The 25,517-nt window shown below is 45.5% G+C and overlaps 1 protein-coding gene across 1 annotated transcript in view; it reads right to left on the bottom strand.

The window, feature by feature from the left end:
• Nucleotides 1-25,517, bottom strand: part of CACNA2D3 (calcium voltage-gated channel auxiliary subunit alpha2delta 3) — an 859,411-nt gene that overhangs the window by 284,805 nt on the left and 549,089 nt on the right. Inside the window, exons 12-13 of the mRNA XM_045989865.1 lie at nucleotides 19,759-19,837; nucleotides 9,275-9,408 (exon numbers count right to left, since the gene is read on the bottom strand). Of these exons, the coding sequence (XP_045845821.1) occupies nucleotides 9,275-9,408; nucleotides 19,759-19,837 (213 nt within the window). The remainder of the gene's footprint in view (nucleotides 1-9,274; nucleotides 9,409-19,758; nucleotides 19,838-25,517) is intronic.

Raw genomic sequence — 25,517 nt, 5'->3', positions numbered from 1 at the left:
CTCAAAGGAAAAAAAAAAAAAAGTTGAGCTAAAAAACCCCACTTATCTAATAGAGAAATCTAGAATCAAATAGAAAAGGGAAATATTTGGATAAATATAAGTGGTACCAGAAATCAGGAATGCATTCTCTTTAACATCATCATCTCTTGACAAAAAAAAAATATATGTATATATATGTATGTATATGTATATGTATAATTATCACAGTAATCTGCTTCAATGGAAATAAAGTGCTATAATATTTATAGTCGGAGCCAGAGTTATCACGACCGCAGGGCAGAAGTGAAGTGTCACAGCATGCTCCACATGTTTCTAACACGGTTTCTAAAGGCTCTGGAGGCTATTAAATTTGATGGACCCATCTGCTATGAAATAGAGGTCCCAACGTAATCGGTTTCCTCCATGCCATATAATGCAGATGGCATTCTCTGTTCCAGGACCCAGCAGGATGGTTTGTTTCTCTATATGTGTGTCTTTTGTTTTGACGATTTGCACTTCTTTGATATGCAGTGGTGTCTTGGGAAAATACTGTAAATTCAGCTTCCGAGCCCCAACAACTTCCTTAGGATGGCTTTGACCCCCTGAGTAATTGCTTCTAGGCAGTAAGATGTTGTAGCTTAAAGCAATCACCCAAAGGACTCCTAAACGACCTAGGTACCATTCCTAGGTGGGAAACCGAAACAAATGTGCAATTTATCAAATGCAAAGCATTTTCTCTAAGTTGGACTTAGTGGGGGGTGAGGAGGAAGGATACATGTCCAATTTGCAAATGCAACTAAATTGGTTTGAAAATTCCTACAAATTGCATTCCGAATTGCATTACCAGCAACAGGGAGGGGCAGCGGGCTTGGTAATGAATTCTCATTATTTTAAATGGTCACATTCCCACTGTTTCTAAAAGACTTCTTTGCTTCCCTTCTGCGTGTCACCATGGTCTGTGTGAACTCCCCTGGAGGGGCTGATCAGGGATGCTGATGCTTCCTTGGTTTAATACAGGTTCTACCCTGCACAGCAAGCTGGGTAGCATTCCAGAGATGATTAAATCCCAACTGGAAAGCACAAGCTATTTGCATACAAAATGGAACAAATTCCACTGTTAATGATTTTTTGCTCTGCACCTAAGAGATAATGACTGTGCACAACTTGTATTCAGATAAGAAGTCCATGAATTTCAGAATTCTGTTGTTTGCTGTTTTGTCAATTAATACATGAGATCTTATTAGATTAAACATAATTAACGTTGTTAACATTAATTCATTTATTTGGGCTTCACCAGGAAAGCAAATTGAATAGAACAGCCAGGCAGGAAGCAGAATATTTAATCAGACTGGTAGTAATAGGCAGGGAGGATGGGCCCTGAGAGGAAAATTTTGTCAGTCCCAAGTCTAGATCAGGCTTAGTGAAACGCAATCTTTGACTCATGCGCCAGACTCTGTATTTGGACTTTACAAACTTTTATCTTGAGCTTGCCCAGACCCAGAAACGTATGAATCAATATGTAATTCATAAAAAGGGAAAGTACCATACTCAGGGTCATTTTAAGCTATTCATTTAGGTATTAAATCAATTATATAATTGTATTTGTTGCTGCTGGGTCTTCAGCCGTAATGACTGATGAGTCAAACAAACGAATTCCTTTCGCCTTAACCACCAGATAATTAAAAAGAAAGAAGGCTTTTCAGACCATGTTAAGCCCGCTTGTGGAATCGAGTGTCTACATCTACTAGATAACTGAGGAATACCTAATCCCTTAGCAGTTGGTAGAAACGACTTACATCAGCAGGTCACAAGTCTTCTGATTCCCAGAAGTAAAGCCACTTTCAGACTACAATGTCACAAAAAGAAGCAGGCTCCTAGAGACACCAGCAGTCAGCAGCAGTGTTATGCTGAACGGGCTCGGCTGCCCTGAGACTTGCTCTGAAGGGAGAGTTGGCTAGAGCAGGAGGTGGTGGTTGTGTTCCCGTCTGGCATTATCTTTCCCTCTCAGACCACCGCGCACGCACAGAAGCTGTTGCAATAGGCAGGATTCTAAAAGGGCTCCCAAGATGTCTGCCTTAGTAGGTACATGACCCTTACACTCCCCTCCCCTTGACTATGAGTAGGATGGGGTATCACTAGCATGATTAGGTTACTATCACTTGACTGAGTTCATTAAACGACAGATTATCTCGGGTGGGCCTGACCTAATCAGAAGCTTTCAAAAGCAGGCAAAGCTCTAGAGGGATGCACTCTTGCTGGTCTGGAAGAAAGCAAACAGCCCTGCATGACTGCCTATCATTGGCCATGTGGCAGGAACGTTCGGTTCTAGGAGCTGAGAGCAATCCCTAGGTGATAACAAGCAAGAAAATGGGGACTTCGGTCCTACAATTGCAAGGAACTGAATTCTGCCAACAATCTGAAGGAGCCTGGAAAAGGTCCCTGAGCTGCAGAGAACTGCAGTGTGGCCTTGCCAGGCTCTGAGCCGAGGGTCTTTTGGTCAGGTCATTGTCCGCAGAGCTCACAGCTCCCAGAGGCCACCAAGAGGCAATAAGACAGGAAGCAGAAACTAACCCAGTCACCAGAATTCCCCATCAACCTAAGATGGAACAAACAAATCTAAGTAAACCACACTTACCAAAAAGAAAGGAAGGAAGGAAGGCAGGCAGGCAAAATATCAATTTCTTCTGAATGCAAGGAAGGCTGTGCTCCCCAGCCTTACAGATGCTTTGCCCATAGTTAACATACTAGTAAATTTTTAGCAATTTTTTTTAGAGTCTTTCCAATGCATTCATTTACATATCCACAGAAGTAACAGCTTTCTTTTAATACTCCTAAGTTATTGGTCTCAATAATATTTAATTAATTATACATTTATGATAAATTACAACTGGCATCAACAGGCTTGGGAAGTCTAAGTATGAAGACAACAACTAACTCTGAATAAGCTCACAACTCAACCTGGAACAGTCGTACGTGTACATGAACTCGTGGTACCAGCATGGCCTTCCAGACCCAACCTCCAGGGTGCTTTGGGCAGTCGGCATGAACTGTGTCAAAGCAAAGGGAGGGCACCAAGTCCTTCACATGGCAGGTAGTTAAGAGGGCTCCTACCATGTATGTCTTGCCTTGGGCAATCTGTGAGGCTGTGGGGGCTCTGCCTGGATGGTGCAACTGTCCTTCTTGGGGACACTAGGTACCAGTCCCAGACTTTAGTGCCCCGCCCACAACAGGTGATTACAGCAAAATGAATTCCAAAGGACTAAAGCGCATCTCTAGACAAATAGTGAGTGCTTCCAAGGTACTCACTATACATAAGTGCCAGATTCTAGTATCAAAGTGGTATAAGCCATACTGCAGTTACCATGCGAGATCCAGCCCAAAAAAGGAGATGATTGGGGCACCTGGGTGGCTCAGTGGGTTAAAGCCTCGGCCTTCGGCTCAGGTCATGATCCCAGGGTCCTGGGATCGAGCCCCACATCGGGCTCTCTGCTCGGCAGGAGCCTGCTCCCTCTTCTCTCTCTGCCTCTCTCTCTGCCTACTTGTGATCTTTGTCTGTCAAATAAATAAATAAATAAATCTTAAAAAAAAAAAAAAAAAAGGAGATGATTTCCAAAACTTCCCACAGCCAAGGAGAAAAATTCCCACCGACTTCCTGAGGGTGGGGAAGGATGACAGGCCATTATTTACTGTGCTCTCACCATGCAGACATTTAATCCTTAGTGTCAACCCTGGAAGGCAGGTTTTAATCCCCATTTTGTAAATGCAGAAAAGAACACTCAAAGAAGTTAAGTGACTTGGTTATGGTCACACAGCTAGTAGGGCATAGACATGGAATTCAAACTGAAGCTACCCTAACTCTAAATTCAATGCTATCAGTTAATAAACGAAGGTAGATTATAAATGCCTCAATAATAAAAAAAAAAAAATCCAAAGCTGACATCGCTAAACCAGGACATTATGAAAATGGGGTCACCAGTCCCAATGTCAAATGCTTCTAAATTTGGTCTCTTTCATTACTTCAAGGTGGAACACATTAGGGCAATGCTGGCTTGGGACTTTCCAGAATGTGTCAAGATGGTCATAAATTTGCAATTGCTGATCCCTTCCCCCATTCATGTTGTTGGGGGGTTCCAATGCTGGTGGGTCCCTCTCAGAATTCAGATTCTGCAGATGAGTTCAGCATACAAATCCTAGTTTAAGCCCACACAAACAAGAGGGGGCTTTTGTCCTTGACCTGGAAGAACTCGGGCCCAGATAAAGGCATACATACATATATACATACATACATTTATTTATTTACAGATAAAGACTTTGGAAAGATTCTTGCTTCCTGGCCAGAGAAGGATCTGCTGGAGCAGCAGCTGCCTGTCCTCACTGAACGGGCCTAGAAAAATGGAGGGAAACCCCGGAGTCCGCCCCAAACCAGCAGATTTCTCAGCACCACCAAGATGAGAAGGGACTCTCAGAACATTCTACTAAGGGATTTATTTACCAGGATGAGAAGGGACTCTCAGAACATTCTACTAAGGGATTTATTTACCAGGGTTACTTGCAAAGATACAACAGAAGCTGGAAATGAGGTGCTGAGTGATCATTCATTTCAAGGACAGACATATTCTGGGGGGCTAGTTTTATGTCCAAGGATTTCTATCAAAGGATTCTCGAAGAGGTGGAATAAATGAGCCCTGTTATCTTGGCATACATACCCTTTTACTCAATTACGAACCACTTAAAAGCATTTCATTTTAAAGTAAGGAAAGATGATTATGGAACAGAAGGTAAACTTCATAAGTATTGAAGATAAAGCACAAGGCTGTTCAAAGACACTTTCTCTAAAACTTCATGTCCAGAGTTGCTCCCAGACCTCTACGTTGTTTCTGCTGTTGAGAATTCTTTAGTGGAAAAACCGGAGCAATGAGGGGGGCTCCTTAGCTCTGGATGTCCCTTCAAATGTAAACATACATACATACATATATGTGCATGTGTGTATGTAATTTAGTAAATCTAAAACAATCGATTCAAATGATTAACATTATCTAAGGCAAGACATCCTATTAATACCAAGCTTTATCCTCTCCCATCACCTTCCTCCACTATGACCTTCGGATTACGCATCCCAGCCAGAATCCTCTGTAAGTCAGAAATGTCCTCCAAAAGCGCACCATGCCCATCTACTTCCCATCCGTGACACTGATTTTGAGAACCCACTCTAGATTTTGTCTGGATTCTTCCACTGTGAAGATACTACTTTTTCCCCTGAGAACTAGTCAAAGATCTTAGGGGAAGATTTCTGAGACCATGAAAATACGCTGTACCAAATCTCCCTGTTAGTTTAGCATCTACTGATGACCTTTGCCCTAGCCAGTCTTTGCCAAACTGCCTAGAAAGTGGTGATCTTTCCATCTCCGGGACTCTCTTCACATTGACTAGCCAGTAGCCTGATGTCCGCTGCAACCCTGCCCACCTATCTCATTATCTCTTTAGGTCATCTCTTTGACATGTGTTGATCTGTTCACTATTGGTAAGAACACGTGGATTTCTGTTTTATTCCACAGGCTGTAACCCATTACTGTCCCAGAGTTGACCGCTAAGGGCCCCTTCATACTGACTCCTATGTCCTTTGATACGACCTCATTGTTGTTTTTGGCACTTCTTAGTTTCTGGCATAAAATATTCCGGGTTTTTTGGGGGGAGGGGTCACCTTCCCAGCCCAAGCCCTGGAATTAGTCATTTCTTTAAGGAACCCTGGTTTCTGTTGGTGGGGAATGGTTTTAGAAGATGGGTTCTGGGTTCTAGATGTGCTCAATGTTTCTGGGGCACCACGGCTTCTGGGCCCTTTCAAAGAACCCAGTTGGGGTTTCATTCTGACACCTCCCACCTAGTCTCATCCCATGGGTGTCGGCCTTGTCCTCCTCTTTTACACCTTTGCTCAGTTCTACCATACTCACAGAACTGATTCAGAATTGCTGGACCCATATAACTCCAAATGACACCAAAAGGAGTTTAAAATTTATTTCCCATTCTCTCTCCCACCTAGACTGAGGACAGTCAAAGAGCTTTAATATAGTGCATCACGGTTATATTCCAAAGTTCACTGTTTTTTCTCCCCGTCTTGATAATTTTTGTAGTTCATCTGAAATGCCATCAGATTCATTTGGTTCTGTTTGCATTCACTATGGGTTTCCCCCCCCATTCTTAGTGATTTAAATTTTTGCGTGCATAGAACATCAAGCTGCTTTCAAAAGTCCAAACTATCCAAAAAGGTGTACCCGGAGACGTCCCACTTCCTCCATTATCTCCTCCGTTCTCCCTCCTACTTCTCATACATAAGGGATCTTATTGGTTTCCGGTGTCTCCTGGCTGTCTTCCTTTTTGTCAAAAGAAGCGGGTACATGTATATCTTGAGTTCCTCTTCTTTCTTATACAAAAAGTGTCATTCTATTTCTACTCTTCCATTTTGTTCCCCTTCCTTAGCAATATATCCTGGAAATCATTCTATATCAACCAGTAGTAATAATATGCATCCTCATTCCTCCTTTTACATTAAGATCCATGATGTGTGTGTACCATAGTTTTATCATAATCTCTCCATTATGTTTGTGGATTTAGGTAACTTTCAATATTTTGAAATGACATGTGTTTCTGTAATGAGCAGACCTGTTGTATCATCTATATTTTCTAACTGTTGGAGGGTCATCTTCAGAGTTCATCCCTAAATGTGGAGTTGCTGGATCAAAGCATACAAGGAAACTGCCCTTCATAGAGATTGTCCCATTCTGTCTTCCCACACGTGTCTATGGGTGTTCTTTTCCCCATAGCCTTACCAACAGAGTGTACAGTATCTACAATTAGGCTTCTAATTTTTGCCACTCTGATAGGTGTGAAATCGTATTTCACTAGAGTATAATTTTCATTTTTCTTCTCTTTCTTTGCGTGAAGCTATACATCTTTCACTTGTCGAAAGCTATTTTTATTATTTTTGGGAATTGTCTGCTCAAGTCTTTTGCTTTTTCTACAGGAATTCTAAGGTTTTGCCCTCAATTTTGAAAGTTCTTTATGTATTAAGATTATTAATGATTTCCGTGTGCTCTGCGTGGCCAGTATTTCCTCCCACGTTACCCTGTGTCTTTGACTTTGCTTATCGTGGATTTTGACTGATAAAAGTTGGTTTTCATTTTGTTTTGCCTTTACATAGTCAAACTTATTTGTCTTTCCATTGCATCTGGATTTTAGAGTCATTGTTAGAAAGATTTTCTCTGAATCCAGGTCATAAAGGGTTTTGTTCTACTGTTTGTATGGTTTCATTTTTTACAGATCCACTCGGATTTCTTTCTTAGCTATGGCCCGATGAATAGAACTCATTTTATTTTTTTCTAAATGGCTACCTAATTTTCTGAAAAGCATCTGTTACGAAGACCACACTAACCCCACAGACGGTAGAAGCCACCTTTATCTCTACTGAATTTCTCTATGCAGTTGGATCCCTTTTCTTGGACCTCCTAGTCGAGGGACCTGTCTGTCTCTCCAGGTGTGTTTTAATCACAGACGCTCTGTTTTATAGGTTTTAAATTGATGAAACAAATAGGACGCTTGATCACAGCAGTCGTTTAGGGTTTGTACACAAAACCACTGGGTGACAGGCTTGTGTCCTTCTTAGTTCCAGTCATGCAGCTCCTCTTCCTACCTGCTTTTCCTGCCTTCCTCAGCCACACCCAGGAAGAGGTGAACCCACCCATGCCGATGCTATGGCTGTGACTGGTAGCTGGTGCCCACACGAATTATGGTTATTTTGTTGTCATGCTTCTAAACAAGCCTGGGGGCAGACTGTGAAAATACCGAGAGCCCCAGGTCTCCCTGGCAACCAGAGAGGGTTTTTCGCTTAATATCCATCTCTATGCAGGGTGACTGACCAGTTCCTATTTCCGTGGTCCCACAGTGTCCTTTATTTAGGCCAAGGTGGGGCAGGCGGCCGCGGTGGCCTCCAAGATGGGTTCCCATATGCTGTTCCCGTTAGGCCCTGCGTTTGCCTGCAGCTGCCAGAACAGCAGCCCGAGTGAGTAAGCCCAGCCAGAGAAAAGCCGGCCCACCGCAGCCATTGAGATCACTCCGGAGGACAGCTGTGTCTGGGTTACAGTGATTAATGTGATGTTAATCCCAACAAAAACCATGGGAGAGAGGCCCCGTGAGAACATTTACAATCAATAAATGAAAAACACCACTCCCATCAGACTCATTATCACTATGAAAAATCACCCTGAAATCACACAAGAAACCCGGCCATTGAGCCATCGCAGGATGATTGGCAAAGCGACTTCTACGCTGATTCAGCGTCAGACTCTTTTGCTTGGAAGGCGGCGTTAGAATGAGCCCGTGGCCAGACATCCAACAGCAATGCCGTGCGGATATCACCACCGCGGGAGCACACTCTCACTTGTCCATGGGAAGAAAGTGCACCTGCCAGCCTTTACCGTGGCTCCCGCTCGCTGCTGGAGCTGAGCTTTGGTTACCCTCCCGAGAGCTGAGCCCCCAAGATCCACCACCTGGAGCGAGCATCTCAGAGGGCGAGGACGGACTCTAACGTGACCACAATCACGACTACTGGCAGAACCTGGACACATAGGAGGAAAGCAAAGTAACTAGAGAAGATGTGGTAAAAAGGGACTTTCCTCTGCCCACCGAACTCCTTCCAGAAGTGCCGGCTACATTCTGATACTGATTTTTCACCCAACTTGCTTGTCGAGAAGACCAACACAAACGGCACAACAAAGGGAAAATGTCATCGGGCCCTATCATGGAGGAAGAGTGACAGAACTGCCGTTGGGAAAATCAGGAAAGGGAAACCTCACTGAAGTGGATGCTAGGAGGGAGGCCGATGGGAAGCACTGTCAAGTACAGACCCAACAGAAGAATGCTCAACAGGAACGAAGCATCAGTTACAGGCCCCAATAGGAAAAGATGTACATTGCAGCTTCTACAAGAAATCAAGCACCCTTGCAACCACGGGAAACCATGATCATCTTGAACTTTTGAACTGGGTTTTTGTTCAAGACAGCCCCTTCCAACTTCCTCCTTCTTCTCCATAAAATATTCCTCTCTTTCGTTTGTTGGATTTGCCTATGGTTTTGCTGTAGCTTGCCTGTCCTGGATTGCAATTCTCTCCTGGATTGCAATTCCTGAATAAACCCATTTTTGCAAGGAAAAATAACTGACAGTTTTGTTTTTAAGGTTAACACAGTCTTCTGGAATGAACAGAGGACAACCCTCAGGCCACCCCTAGCGGCCCCCGAGGACTCACAGTGCTGTCGATGTAAGCTTCAGTCCATACCACGTCGTGCTCCTGGTCGATGACTTTGGGCCGGCTGAGGACGTGCAGGTACTCCATGACATTTTCCTGCACGTCGGCCAACGTGGAGATCTGAGTGAAAAATCCTGCCAAGGGAGAACCAAGCTTAGTAACAGAAAGACGGGCAACGCGGGCAACGGCAGAGCGTGCAGATGCCACGCCTTCTTGGCCTCTGCTTAACTTCTTTTGTTTCTTTCCCTATCCTTTTTAAACATTGTATCTCCTCTTTACCATCACCCATTTCATGAGTCACCCGTTCACGGGACTGAAAATATAATCAAGCAAAAGGAATCATACATAGTAAGGTGGACCAGAAAGCCACTTCTCACAGGAAGCCCCTTGCTAACCCTTTAGAGAATGTCCTCCCAGACTTGTTTCAATACATACACGTGGACACATACACTTATACATACATCTACACCTTTTCTGGCAGAAACGGGGGGGGGGCTCCTCTTTACATGCCATTCTGGAACTTTTTTTTTTTTTTTTTACTTCAGTGTGTTTATTTCCAATAGGAAAACTATGAACCATGAAACGTAAAGGCCACCTCTCTCTCTCTTTTTTTTAAAAATACCTAACAATAGCTATGATTAACTTGAAGGGGCACAAAATCTGCTGAACAGTGGATACGCTTTGTCCCATTTGTTCTCGAGAACACGATGAAGCAGATACAATGCCCACTCGCAAGGTAAGATGCCGGAGGCAGATGAGAGAGACGGGTTTCACCCACGTTCTCGCAGGTATCAGGCAGCAAACCACGAAGGTCACCCATGCGTAGGGGTCTCTTCAACGGTGCCTTTTGCTCCCCCAGAATTTTTTTTGCCCTTTGTGTGTTTGAGGTGGAAACTCCAGCTCACACTCCTCATGTGGTTACCAGACCTGCCTTTTCAATATGCTGGGTTGACATGGTTTCTCAGTAACAGAAAAAGTCCTAAACATGCTATCATCTCCCGGATGGGGACACCGATTTGATCTTGAGTTCCTCTTTCATGCAGGGTCCCATTGGCTTTGCCCTGGGTTAGGAGATGTGAGAAGGGAAGGCATGCACTGAGCAAGGTCTGGATCCCCGGTGGGGTAGCGAGGGGATTTCACTCACTTATGGAAGGCTTTCCCGGGGCCCAGCACTGGAGAAGCAGGGATTAACAAGGTGAGCACTGCCCGTGCCTCCGGGGGCCTGGCAGGTCTGAGTAAAGAGACTACTGCAAAGTAGCACAACGAATATGATGCTGAAAATCACAGCAGGGACAGCCCATCAAACCCAGCTACCCTGAGGGAGGGTCAGAGCAGCTGGCCCCTGAAGGATGAGGGCCAGGTAGCTAGAGGAACTGTGTATCCCACAAAGTGTGAGAAAAGGCCCATGATGAGAGTCGGGCTTCTTCTAGAAGCTGAGAAGAGCTCAGAATGGCGGGAGGAAGCTGGGGGAGAGGGGCTGGAAGTCAGATGCTATAAATTAGAGATGAGCAGCCTGTCCCACAAGACCTTGGGAAGCAGTTTAGACTTTAACCTCTTTTATCAGGCAGGGAGCCTTGGGAGGATTTTAATAAGGGGAACGCTGGATGGACAAAATTCATGTTTCCTCCCTATGCCTTCACATAAGGACCCTTACAACTAAGCTCATGGCATGTCCTACTTGCCAACAAACCAGAGAAGGGTACGTGTGCCCCTGAAGCCAGATACGACACAGCACTTGCTACAGTGTTTGTGAAACCTTCTGTCTAAAAGCATGCTCTGGGTAAGGAAATGCCAGCCCTTCTGTTGTCCAGAAAAGGGGCAGGGCCCTCCCAGGGCATTTCTAAACAAAGGCCAGCTGGTTTGAATTTGCTGTGCCAACCCCAAACCAGGTTGGGACCATGTGGCTTCTGGCTTCCTGATGACAGCTCTGCACAGTGCTAATTAGCATGCACTGTCACTCCTGTCCAGGGCCAGGGCCTCGCCCATCCCAGGGGAAACGGGGCCCCAAAGGAGCAGGCTGTGAGTGCCTGTTCTAGATTGTAGCCTGGGAGGGGGCCCATCTCCCTGAAGCCAGGCATCCCAGTGAGGGACACCCATCTGGGATGGGGCTCTCCCAAGGCTTCCAGGAGACCCTGTTCTGGGAGGCAAGGTAGGGGAGGCAAGTTGCAAGAGCATTGCTGGGTGATAGGGAGCATCCGTAGTTATCATCCTTCCTTCACGGCAGCTACAGTCAGTGTGTGAATCATCAAGAAAACATTCCATTACTTCTCTAGTAGGCGAATCTAGTTTCTGGAGGAAGGGCCTTAGAGCCACAGCCAAGGCATAAAGGGCAAGCCAAGACGGGTGTTGCCATGTTGAGTGGAGAAGGAGAGAGCTGAAAGTTCTGGACCATCGGGGTACGTGGGTGAACCATTCACAGTGTAGAGCAACCCCAGTGGAGGATCCTGTACCAAATGGGCACGGAAGACGGTGGGAACTTTCTTGCTTGTCTGCATTTTTATTCTCATGCTCAAAGCCAACAGTAAAAATCCCTGATTTGGGTTTCCCAACACGAGGCCAAGAGAAGAAAGGGAATGAATGTAAGGAGGATGGGAGAGACAGATCATTACATGGCGGGGGTGGAGGGGAGTCGGAAGGAAACACAATCATGCATTTGGAAGGAGATTGAACTGGGACACCACCCTCACTTGGCCTTGCTTATCATATTCAGAGCTCTAAAAAGCTGGCTTCTCCCCAGAGCTACAAACCCACAGCCAACTGTATACCTGACACCTCCAATGGGGATGAGTAACGGGATTCTCAGACTCAACTTGTCCAAAGCCAACTCCCAGTTTCCCTGTCCAAATCCATCCCTTCCCTGGTGGGTCTTTCTCATCTTCGTAAATGGCGCCACTGCCCAATTAGGCCAAAAACTTAAGAATTATCCTTGATAGTCATCATTTCTTCACCCCACCCCATAGCTAATCCAATGGCATGTCCCTCTGGCCCTACCTCTACAATACATTGAAAATCCTCTCTCCCATCTCCATTGCTTCCAGCTAACCCAAGACTCCACCGTCTTTTCCCCACAGCCTCCATGCCCCTCTCCCTCCTTGTTATCTAGGCTCCTCTGGGCAGTCAGATGGATGATCTGAAAGTATAAAGCAGATCCCCACCTCTCTGCTTAAAACCCTAAAACACCTTCTGTTCAGAGTTAGAATAAAATCCAAATTTCTAACCCTGGCCGCCAAGACTCTCCCTCAACTGGCCCCTCCCCACCTGCATGACAGAATCCCCTTCTGTACTCCCACACTTGCTCACTGTTCCAGCGCCCTGGCCTTTTGCTTCCTCTCATAGGCCATGCTCATCCCCCACCCCTCACCCCAGGCCTTAGCACTTGCTGCCCCCTCGGCCCTGCACACCTTCTCTCCAGTTTTGCCGTGGCTGGTTTCTGCTATCATTCAGAGATCAGCTGTGGGAACTCATTCCTCTCACGGCACCCCACCACCACGTTCTTTGTTTACTCTGCTCTCTTTCAGTGGAGTATTAGCTCCATGACATTTACGAAAAACTGATGCCCATCTTGTCCAGAGTGCCATTTTCAGAACCAGGCCCAGCGGTCCGGGGGAGCCAATAGGAATGCAAGAACAATCATGAGGTCTGACTGTGATTCACCTTGCCTCTCTGCACCGGGGCCATGCAAGAGCCCAACTTGTGTGCTCACTGTATAGAGAGGAAAGAAACCACAGTAATTTATCCTGAACCGATTCAAATCTAAGTTCATCAGATTCCAAAGCCCCTGCTCTTAACTGCCGGAGACATTTATTGGGAGGGGTCAGGCACGGCTGTTTGGAGATCCTGTCCCAGGAGGGCACCCCTCATGGGCTGTTTGTGTCTGGGTGACTGAGAAGGTTGAGGATGGGGCTGGGAAATGTGGTGCTCTCTGAGGTTTCTGGGAAATGCTCAGTGATTAGCACCAAAGAGCTACTGAAAACCCAGATGACAGTTCTGAGTTTTATCTCAGAGAGGCAGATGTATAAAAGAGAAGCTGAAGTTACAAAAATGCTATGAGTACTGTACACTGTAAAGCTTAATGCAAATTTATCATCTAGCCCCAATCCATTAAAACCTAAAACCTTTCGGAAAGGCTCTTTTTTGTGTTTCAATATTTTCATAGAAGTTTTAGTTAACAAATGTACCTTTTGATGGATAACAGGAAGTCCCCAAGGGCTGGACGCCTTGGCTACAACTGTAGGTGTTCCCCTTGTTTTCCCTCTGCACTCTCCGGACTGGCCACCTTCCCTCCTCCCGCCCCTCACTTTTATTTCTTTTAAATTCTAGCCCTTGAATGTTTATTCTCTTCTTTAATGTGCCTTTTTGGACTTCATAGATCATGCAAGAAAACAGAATCAGCAATCATTTGGTAATTACCAAGGACTAATTAATGCTGGAATTAGTCATCTATTACAAGTGGTCTGCTCATTTTTCTACGCAACATCGATTTATTTACCTTATTCCCTCGCAGAGCCTTCTGTGAACTCTGGGTTACCACTCTTCAGTGAGATCAACCACGTGCAGCCTGGTGTTTTGTGTTTCTGAGATTTTACGGCCCTCGCTTCGAGATGTCCTAAGGGCCCTTGTCTAAAAGAGGACTCAGCAGATGATGCCCCCTCAGCACGTCATTTGATATTCAGCTCTGCAGCGGGGCCGGAGCTGAGGGCCCCACGAGGCCACTCCTCGGTGGGAGTCTCTGGCTGGGTGCCTCACCTCACACACCAAGGTCCTCTTTCCACCTTGGGTGCAATGGACACTGCTCCTGGTGAGTCTTCCCAAAGGCTTTTGCCCTCTTAAAGAAGACAAGCCGGAAACAAGCAAGCTGGTACCCAGATTTCAGTCTTGCCGGGGCAACGGGGTGGGCCAGGGGGTGGATTTGCATTCGTTAAGGGAGCAGCAGTGTTCTTGAAGACCCTTGCAGTCCTCCCTCTTCCTCCTCCCTGTCAACAGCACGCACTACTTAAAAAGCACTTATTTCTGTAGAGAAATGCACAGCTTGCAAACAGGTTTATGTCTCTATGATTCCTGATCATTTCACGGAGACTCAGGAAGAGATCCTGAGAGCTGAGGGGTGCATGTTCAGTGAGTTGGAAAAAACCCACTGGGAGAGGATGCCCGCACACCAGGGAAGGGCACCCAGCTGCCTCTGCGGGCATTGCTCCCGAGCACGGAGCTATCAGAATCAGCCCCAAACCTCCCCTTTAGGGGCAAACCTTTTCCTTGGTGAGTAAGAGGACACTATTAATTTCAAATGGCATGCTAGAAAAAATAATTTGAAGGATCAGGCAGTGGAACTAGGAATGCTGGCCTGTCTGCAGCTCTGTTGCTGAGCCAAATGCCCCTACCTCATCTCCTCTCAGAGCCCCAGTGTCCCATTTGTAAAATGTCAGGAACTGGACCACACGCCTACATACGCAGGGGCACGACCACTTGCAGGTCACATCAGCTGGGTGTAAATCCTCGTCCAGCCTTTATTAGCTATGGCATATTAAAATCCTGCCTCAACCTCTAAATTTCATTTTCTAGATTCTCTCCTATTATGGGAAGCATGCAAGAGTCTTCCCTGAAACAGGTCTTTCCTCCTCCCAGAGAGAGGTGACCTCACAGCCTGGTGAGGGGCTAAGCTCTGGCTTCGGATCTCTTGGGCCTGAATCCTGGCTCTGCCACCCGCGGGCGGCTAACCTGGGGCAAGGTGCCCATCGCTCCGGGTCTGTTTCCTGCTCACGCCCCTCCAAAAGCATGAAGAGGTCAAAAGAGATGATACACAGATGTCCTTGGCACTCTACCTATCACTGAGCATGCTTAGCTGTGACTAACAAGACACCCCTGTCTTCAGCTTCATCACTGTCATCCTCTCCATTCCAATCCTCGTGCTCTACAGAATGTACCCCTTGGAGTATGGAACCATGAGAAAGAAGGAAATCCTGCCGTTGCGACAGCATGGATGGACACTAAGGCCACCATGCTAAATGAGATAAATCAGACAAAGAAAGACTAGTACTATATGATATCACTTATATGTGAACTCTACATGGAATCTAAAAAATCCAAACATGGTGTAGACCCTGGGAGTAGAATGGGGTTACCAGGGGTAGGAGGGAGGGGAGGTTATGAGGGAATTAGGGAGATATTAGTCAAAAGGTACAAAAATACTTAGAAAGAATTACACAAATATATCAGAATGGCATTTTTGCCTTCTCTCACCTGTTCTAAAATGGCAAAATGTTTTCATTTCCACTTTTCACTCAACCCTACCTACAACCATTCTGGCCTCATAAATTTAGTGAGGGAATAAGACAGTTGGACAGGTAGAGTGTAGTTCATAATTCTTTGATAGAAAAAGACTGTGGGTCTGAACTTCTGAGGAGGGCTCAGTCCACCAGAGCTCTTTCAAATGAGAAAATGACCATTAACCCATCAAGAAGGGACAAGCTGAGCAGACAACCAAGAGAGACTCATGTGGTGTTTCCATTTGACCTAAGGATGACGGATTGGTTGAGAACCCAAACACAGAGGCCCTTCTTTATTTGCACAGCTGGAAAACACTCCCTTCACCATGATTTCTGAAGGAGAATCAGGCAGTGCTTATTTAAAATCTTGGCACACTGAACGTTAGAGAAGGTCATCATGGCTTTATGGAATATCTGGGCTAGTCAGCCCCTCTCTTCTGCTTCCCCAGTTCACTTGTTTATCGACTAGTGTGAAAGCAGAGCTTTAAATTCCACGAGCCATTCTACAGTGGCAATGATTGTTTTAATGTATTTAAAATGGCTTGCTGCTTTGCCTCATTAGGGCTGGCTCCCTCATGATAGGACCTAGTTACGCATAAAATGAAACAAACCGATGAGCTCCAGGCCTCTTTGGTTTTCGCTAGGAGATTGGACAAGGCAGAGAACCCCTGCCACGGGTGTGGGAGTCCCCAGGAATCCGTTTCCAAGGGACAGTGTCTGAGGCACGCTGGCTGAGAACTGTGTCCTTGGCTACCAGACTTCCCAGCGAGAGGACCTGTACCAATTGTGGGTTCTCAGCCACTGATCCAGGGGAAAGGTCGGTGCTGGTCCTGCAACTCCTGAGTCACTCTGGCCGGTCGGCCAGCAGGCTTCTCCTTGGGCTCCCCTGGGCTCTCCCTGGGTCTGTTTTGGTCCCCGAATGCTAATGCTTCATTTCACTGAAGAACTTGGCTGACTCAGGGAGAAAATATGTAAGGGGGGGGCCCCCTCTGGACCTCATGTCACTTGAGATGAAAAATGTTATGCTGCCTCCATACTATAACAATCTGAGACTATAAACAATGATTTAATTAATGACCATAGAAGAATACTTGCTCACCGATGTTACGTGGTCCAAAACCCCATAACTGACGCAACGTGAAGCCAATGTTTATATGGGCACAGATGACTGGAACCTAACATTTTGATGGCAACTGTTACTTTGAAGAGTGGCAAACAATGACATTTTATTCCCAAGGCCCTTCAGAAAAGAAGCAGGGTAAGAAAGGCAGACCTCTTCAGAGAGACTTTGGCAGGGAAGGCAATGACCGGATTTATACAGGAAGAGAAGGAGGATCACTGTGGAATCCAATGGCCTGGCCAACTCAGCATCTACTATTACCTCCTTGGGTTTTCCAAGCTGCTGCACTCAGGCTTTCTAAATCTAAAGGGCTCCGTTCTATAGCCAGGCCCTGGAATACTCAGAGTTGACCAAATTGTCTTCAAAAGGATGCTTCAAAGATTCTTATAAACAATGACTAAAACTAAATTATGGTGTAATATTAGTTGATTAAGACAAGACTTCAATTTGAGTAATTTTCATCAGCTGGACACAGACAGTGGTAAAAACAAGAACCCATGACTAAAGGCGTACTAGCTGGTGGGGAAGGATGGCAAATCTGATGTGGCAGGAATAACAGCAACATTTTTAAAAATTTGAAAATGGAAAGGAACTCCTTCTTTTCAAGACCACAAAATAAAGGAAAAAATGGGGAGACGTGTATAGCTCGCTCAAGGTTTTTAAATGTCAACAAAGTTCCAAAACTTATTTCAACAATGGCCTCTTCACTCAGAGGAAATCTGGGATCTCACAGCCCCCATATCTTGACGCCTATGTTTCCCCTGTACTTTGGCCTGAAGTGAAGTCAGATGTGTTATTCTGAGACAATCCAAATTGCTGATACCTTTTGGTGAGGCCAGCCGGCCAATAAACTGAAATCATTGTAAAATGTGTTATGTTAGCCCTTCAAGGAAATGTCAAAACCTCCCATGCAGTTGTCTACTTTTTAGATGGAGGGAACGGACACTAGCTTAAAAGATGGTTCCAAGTAAAAGACCAATGTCAAGGAAAGGGAAGGGTGAGCAATGTTCATTTGCTTGGCCACGTACGTTTCCACGACTCACCTCCCACGTCCACCCAACAAGGGCACTGAGACCCTGCCAGGATGCATCTGTTTTTCTCCATGGACTTACCTCTGCCCACACCCAGTTCAGCAGTGGGGAGTCCTACCCCAAGCTTGGGGGGGGGGGTCATAATCTTTTCTGGAGGAAGGAAGGAACTTGAAATAGAATTTAAAGTGCTGATCAGTCTCAAGTGGAGAAGAGACAAACTCTTTGTCCTAATACCATGTCTTGCCCACAGTGTGCTGTGTGGACAGATGAGTATGCATGGCATGGGGCGGTCATTTCTAGATTGCACCATGGGGGGGGGGGTCTGTCTACAGAGAGGAAGAATGCCAAAGGGCAATGAAAGAAATCAAGGAGGAAAAGAACTCAAACTCAGCTCCCTGGTCCCTCGTGAGACGTGAGCTTCCCTTCCCACTCTGGGCTCTGAGTCACTTCTTTTCCTCTCCAAAAACACTTCTCTTTTTAATTTCAGAGAGAAACTTTGCTTGCTTGCAACTGAAATCACTTTTTCTTAAGAGCTGGGATGTGCAAGCTCTTCATGGCATCCTCTTTCCTCCATGGAGGCACAAACTCTGGAACTTTTAAAAAATAACGGATGGCTTAGGAGACAATATTAAAAAAAAAAAAGACCACCTCTGCCCATCACGACCAGTTTACCCTGCGATAGGACATGTCTTCCTTTATTAGTGTTGACAGCAATTTACTCATTTTTCAAACATTAAAGGAGCACTCATTCTGAGTAAGACAGGAGGCTAGGCGCTCCTCCCATGCTCATGATGAAATCGGAGCTAAAGGCTGCTCTCGTGGGGCATGTAGCCTCTGAGCAGGAAACATGCTTGCAGATCAAAATGGCACCAGGAAATAATGGGGCATTTATGTGCCAGGCACTGTGCTCCCAGCTTGACCTGCACAGCCTCATTTCAGGCTAACAACAGCTGGGGCATGTGTCATCGCTACCCTTCTTCTGTAGGTGACACAACTCAGATCCAGAGAGGTTTGGAAACTTGTACGTGGGTGGTGGACGGTGGAGGCTGGATTTGAACTCCAGGAGTCTGGGTCAAGACCCCAGTAGTCTGGACTCTACCACCTATTTGGCGCCTATGCTTTGCCTTCTTGGTGGTGTGTAGCACGAAAGGAAGGAAGCCTTTCATAAAGGATAGGGCCCTATTCTTTCCCTCCCTCTGCCTTCCCCAAACCGTTGTTTCCAACACACAACAGGGGATTCTTAATCAATAGACTCCAGAATATGGAAAAGCAATGGTTACTGAGCACTTACTGTGTCCCAGCACTGAACCAGGCACCTAATCTACACTATTTCATTAATCTTGATATTTAGTAGGAATCAAAGGAAGAACTAGTCTCAACATCCTGATTTCGAAGATCAGAACATGGAGGCTGTTTAAAGTTAATGAATTTAATTAGGTAAGGAGGCTAAGTTGCGCTGTGGGAACATATCAAACGGGAAATCTCAGTGGCTTCATGCAAATGTATATCCACGTGGGCTGGCAGGGAGCAGGAGGAGTAGAAGGGCACCAGTCCCTGGTGGTCATTCTATGATCATTCTATGACTACTCCATCCGGAACACAGAGTTTTTAGAATTCACAAGAGCAGGAGAACAGAGTATGGACACTACCACACCAGCTCCGAAAAGCTTTAGCCCGGAAATGGCCCAGCTCGGTTTTGCTCACGGCCTACTGGCCAGAACCCGTCTTGAGGCCCCACCTAACTGCAAGGGGATGGAGAATGGGGAGTGAGCACATGGATACATGTGATGGACAGTAAATTGCTGATGGACAGTAATTCTCCCAAGCTCACCCAGCTATGACGTGGCAGAGTGCAGAGGCTTGACCACTCCACTTGACGATGTCCTCAAAATCTGTCAACGTATTTTGGGAGAAGTTGTTCCAAGTCTGTCACACACCACTTAGAAATACCCAAATCTTATCTTAGAACTCAGAGCCTCGTCTGAGAACTTTCTGCTTTCTCTTGACTATCCCATCTTTGGCGCACTCAAGGGGACGTTACTGGGAGGCCAGCACATGGGGAGGACCTACCTTTGTTGGCACAAGCCATCCACTTGAGGTTGTCTGCAAAAGCAGCCTCTCGCCCAATGAGGTAGGTGAAGATGCGGACCTGGGAGGAAGAGGAGCACAGGCATCAGCCATACGCACCTTTCACCGCGCTGCCCAGACCCCATGCGGGGCTCCCGCACATGTGCTCTTCCTCTTTAATGCCCCAGGCTTCCCATCTGCAGGAACATATTTAAGGCATTTGAAGCACAGTCAGCTAGAAATATATTCAAAACTGGAGGCTTTGATCTTTTCAACCATATGGCACTGGCCGTGGTTGTTTTTCGGTGTGCAACTCACAACAGAGGAGAGCGACTTGAAATAGGAAATGGGCAGCAGCGCGGGCCCGGGGGAGGGGTGGGGTGCACACATATGGACAAGGACCATCTCGGTCGGTCTGGACCGAATCCGTAATCATTTTCTTCATCCACACAGGAAACGCACAGTGTGCTCTTCTTGGGAATACAAATGCCACCAAAAGACCCTCAACGTTCCCCCCCAATGGTGAGGACAGGCTGCAGACACTCTTACCATCTGTGGTGTCTGGCATGATTTTAGGAGGTAATTAACTGGGTCCAGAGGCACGGTCTGTAGCCAGGAGACCAATGGGGACTCTTTCTAGCCTTCCTAAGCTTTTGGCTCCCAAAGAGCAGAGAGCACATGTAAAACCTGGCTCTCTCATTTTCTACTGCTTTCTCACTTCTCTCTCATGAGGCCAGAATCCTTTGAAACAGAGCACCACCCCTCTCCCAAAGTAGTACTTGAGGGTTAGGTGGAAGAAAGATAGGGGATTAAAAGGGTTACAGCCCTTGAATTCAACGTTAAAACAGTACGTGGGTCAACAGTACCCAGTCCAAACAAAACTCTGCTGGAGGCCATGCACAGCCCCACGACTACCTCCCTGTGGCCAAGTTAAAGGAAGACATGTCGTCAGATGAAGATGCTGGGCATGTGACCCCAGCTGATGTCTAGCCCACCGAGACTGGTTCCGGCACCCACTGCTCCTTCGGTGCCTTTACTATAGTTTTCGCGAACTAGTATCTCATGCAGTTACATCTATGAGGTGGATCTCCACAGACTGTGCCCTGGACGCAGGGAAGGGTGGGGTGTCTCTTTCTCCTGGCTGTGTCTTAATGGAGAACAGTGCTTAGAACGTTAAAACTCAATACATGAATGGGTACAAACATATGAATGCTCCTAGCTGAGTATAAAAAGGGCAGATTTTTCTTTAGTGAATGAATGAATGAATGAATGAATGAATGTTTTTAAAAGTAGGCTCCATGCCCAATGTGGGGCTTGAACTCACAACCCCAAGTTCAAGATCTGTGTGCTCTACTGACTGAGCTGGCCAGGTGCCCCCGATTTTGTTTTAACTATAAATCTTCTCTTATCTAGGCATCCTAACTTAGGAGCTAGCTTAGAGAGAAATGTTGAAATACACATTGTCATTATGTCACCGTGGCCAGTTCTCATTTGTGTGCACCAAAGCAGCCCTTCCATCCATCACAGCTCCTAGGGGACTTCCTGGGTCGCTGAGGTGGAAAAGAGAACTTTGCCTCTCTTCATTCCCTTCACTCTTTTCCACACTATTCCCAATGGGGTCACACTGACAGAGAAAGGATATGTTATTTATTTATTATTATTATTTTTTAATTGGGAGATTCTGGCTTCTTTTAGGGAAAGAAAAAGAGAGAGAGAGAAGAGGCAGCTTTATTTGGCCAAAGGTAGTTATCACTGACCTCCCCACCACTCAAAAAAAAGTAGCTTCCCTATTCACTTTTCCTGCCTGGCCACTGTTGGTATTTAGCTGAAGATGTCTGATTTAGGGGGAAACTGAGGTTCAGTTAAATAAAATGATTTGCTTAATTTCATCAAGTCCCAATTCAATGGGAAAGGTCTTCAGCGACCTCAGGATAACACTGGGGCCTCCTCTCAATCTCTTGAAGATGCTGCGTCTGTCCATTCAGAAAACCCCAACCAGCCCCATGGCCCAGAGCATGCACCCAAAGGAGCCAAGACTGGAATCCAGTCTTTTGAGACCCATACCACCGCTTTTTTCATAAATCTTCACCTTTCTTTCAAATTTAAGCTATTTAATAAAGGGAAAACACAAAACCTATCAAATCTTGCATCCCCACTGGTTCTTAACAAAGCGGACGGCTTAAGGGATAGCTCTTAGGAGATGAAGCCAGGATTCTACCTTTGTGGGCAAAGATGAAAAGATCTGGCACAGAGCAGCCCGTGTGTTTTCAAGTAAAGCTACCTACACATACCAAATCTCCCCTGCCATCCAGAAGAAGCAGCTCAGGATAAACTGAGTTCTCTCTCAGCAGCATAGTTAAAACTCCAGAACAGTGCTGGGAATCACTGGCAAAACATCTATAATTCCTCACTTAAATAGATGGCAACCCATTTGGAAAACCAGTAGGATTGTGCCAAACTTAAGACCAGACATGATTGCTCAAGAATAATTGTGCTAACAATAACCACAATAATGGAAACCGGCATCCCTGCCCCCACACCCCCACCATGTTCCTACACCATTGCCCTGGCTCCCTACAGTAGCACCATCCCCCGGGGGCAGGTGCATGCTAAGGAATTTACATTCATCATATTTATGTTGTTGGTTTGCATTTTATTGTATTGCTTATGAAAGAAAATCAGAATCATGTTCAATATTTCCATTTATGTGGCGCCCTTGGCTCCCAGCGGACTGGCCTCCTTATCTGAGTAGAAACGGCAGGGGAATGACTTGTCACATTCTGCCTATAAAATAAACATCATCAAATGATACTCGGTTCACGCCCTGGATTTCTCACAATGATGCCTTTCAACTGGCAACAAAAGAGAAGGCATTTTACTCCAAAATAAATATTTTGGAGAGCAATTTAACAATATCCAAAGCAATTTATATTTGTAATTTTTTCAGGCCCAGTAATTCTACCTCTAGGCATTTATCTTATAACCCAGATACCAAATAAAATGCCTGGCGGGCCCGAGTGGGTATCAAAGATGACAGGCAGTAGTAGGCATATGGAAAAAATATAGAGTTGCACAGCTTCTTAAAACCCTGCAATTTCATTTTATACATTTTCACAAATACACAGAAATGACAAAGGTACAAGAATGCTCACCCTCGTGATCTGTAATAGTCGAAAAGTGTTAGTCGAGTGTCTCTTGACAGCTGATTAGCTAAAAAGGTTATAATGTATTCATGGAGAGGAATGCCATGTAGCCATATACTTATGTAGAAAGGCATCCATTATCAATTAGTAAGGGGAGAAAAGCAAGTTGTAGGATATTGGAGAACATAAAACCCTATTTTTCTTCAAGGGGATTTAGACTTTTTATGTCACTTTTTACCTCTTCAGTGTTTTTACAAGTGAGCAAGTATTGCTTTAATAATGAGAGATTTTTTTTTACTTTATTTATTAAAGATTTTATTTATTTATTTAACAGGGAGATAGAGAGAACACAAGCAGGCAGAAAGGCAGACAGAAAGAGAGGGGAAAGCAGGCCCCCTGCTGAGCAGAGAGCCCTATGCGGGGCTTGATCCCAGGACCCTGAGACCATGACCTGAGCTGAAGGCACTGAGGTCTAACTCAGTGATCCTAACTTAATGAGCCACCCAGGTGCCCTCATAATGTGCTTTTTTTTTTTAATTTTAAGATTTTACTTATTTGACAGAGAGAGAGAGAGAGAGAGATCGAGAGATCACAGGTAGGCAGAGAGGCAGGCAGAGATAGAGGGGGAAGCAGGCTCCCCGATGAGCAGAGAGCCTGATGCGGGACTTGATCCCAGAACCCTGAGATCCTGACCTGAGCCGAAGGCAGAGGCTCAACCCACTGGGCCACCCAGGCGCCCCTGAAAGATCATTTTAAATGAGGAGAAAGTAATCACACTGCAACTTCCTCAACTATTCTATAAGGATCTAGGAAGAATCACCATAGTGGTGAAAATGTCACACTGGAAGCGACGATATGTGGACATTACTACCCAGCCCTGCATCTTCCCTGGTGGGCGGCTATGCTCCACGGCTCAATTAACTGAGTACAAAACCTTCCAGAGTAACATAATCAAATTGCTCCTCACTCCTATCACTAGCAGATTCTGTAACCTGATAGATTTTATTTCCAACAATCGGAGATTTCTTCCCCAAGAAGCACCGCTAAAGACATAGTCACAAGTCTGCCTCGAGCCCAGATACATTCCGGAAGCCAAGTTCACAGCACAGAATATCAAGGACAGAACCGTGGCACAGTTTGGACCACAGCAGGAACAGGACACAAGGAAGCTCCCCAGAAAGTCAGGACTTTGTGCCCATTTTCTGTAGGCATGAAGGCACCACTTTTGTTAAAGTAGCACAGAGGCAGGGGAAAAAAATTCTGCATGAACCTATTAGTTCATTTTGATCTCCCATTTAATTTTGTATGGTCTTTAAATGTTCTGTAAACCCAATTAAGCTTAATAAAATGTTAGAATGTGGACATTTCAAAGTTCAAAGTCACTTAATTTAATCTACTTAGTATAACATTTCCCAAGTGAAACAAACAAAAGACTCAATCCTGTTTGTCCAAAAACCAAATTATGCTCTGACTCATGTAGACGCAGGTCCCACCAGAAATTTGAGGGGCACCATTCCTCTCAACTTGGGTGAATATAGGTAGGTTGAGTTTTTAATAATGAACCAAATCTATTTTTTCTATAGCCATTAAAACAGAGGAAGAAGAGTGCCCTCCCACAGAGCTATCACGGGCACAGCACAACCAGAAAGCAGACTGCCACCCCCCCCCCTCACATACACACATTCCCTTTGGTAATGAATGGGGTATCACCGATGTCCATGTTTTTGAGACAGTCCAAGAGTAGCAGGTCATCACCCATCTGTCACAAGTAGCTTCTGAGCACCGACTATGAACCAGGGACCATTCTTGCCTTGAATCTAGAAGCCGTCATGCTCATAATGGGGTTTGGTGTTGGGAATAAAATGGATAAACAAGACAAACTCTCTGACTTCAGGGAGTTTACATTTTCATGATGGTGAGACATAATCAATGGCAAATTTGTATCTAACATTTATTTATAAGATTTAATGCTTATAAGAAAATAAAGCAGGGTAAGGCAATGGAGAGTGATGAAAGCTGCTACTTTAGGAAGAGAGGAAGGAACCCCCTCCCTGATAAGGTGACATGTGATTAGGGATCTCAACAAAACAGGGGCAGGGGGGTGGGGCGGAACAAGACATATGGCTATTGGGGAAGAATGTTCCAGGTGAAGGGAACAGAAGGTATGAAACCCTTGAGATAGGCATGCTCAAGGGATATTGAAGAAACCAGTGGAAATGGAGTACAGTCAACCAGGACAAGTCGTAGAGAATGAATGTGGACAGACAATAGGAACCTTGCAACCACTGTTAGAGAACAGAACCACAGAAGAGACTGCCTAGAAGCCTGACATGAGCCACACATGATCTTGTAAAAGGATAGCTCTGTCTACAATGTGGAGAACAAGTCATGCTCAATTTGGTTGCCCATTTGATTCTCCTGTGATGTTCTTACAATTCTGAATTCCCAGATCTCATCCAAGTGCAAATAAATCAGATCCTCGGGAGCAGAGGGTCTCTTAATCTCCCTTGGTTCCAGTGTGCAACCAAGTTTGAGGACCACAGGCAGAGAGAGACAGGGTAGAAGCAGAGACACGGAAGTAGGAGGCCACTGATGTGTTCCAGGTGAGAGATGGCAGTG

Source organism: Meles meles, chromosome 20 (assembly GCF_922984935.1).
Source record: "Meles meles chromosome 20, mMelMel3.1 paternal haplotype, whole genome shotgun sequence".
NCBI classification, from domain to species: domain Eukaryota; kingdom Metazoa; phylum Chordata; class Mammalia; order Carnivora; family Mustelidae; genus Meles; species Meles meles.
The sequence above is the reverse complement of the archived record's forward strand: the minus strand, read 5'-3'. Positions and strand labels throughout refer to the sequence as shown.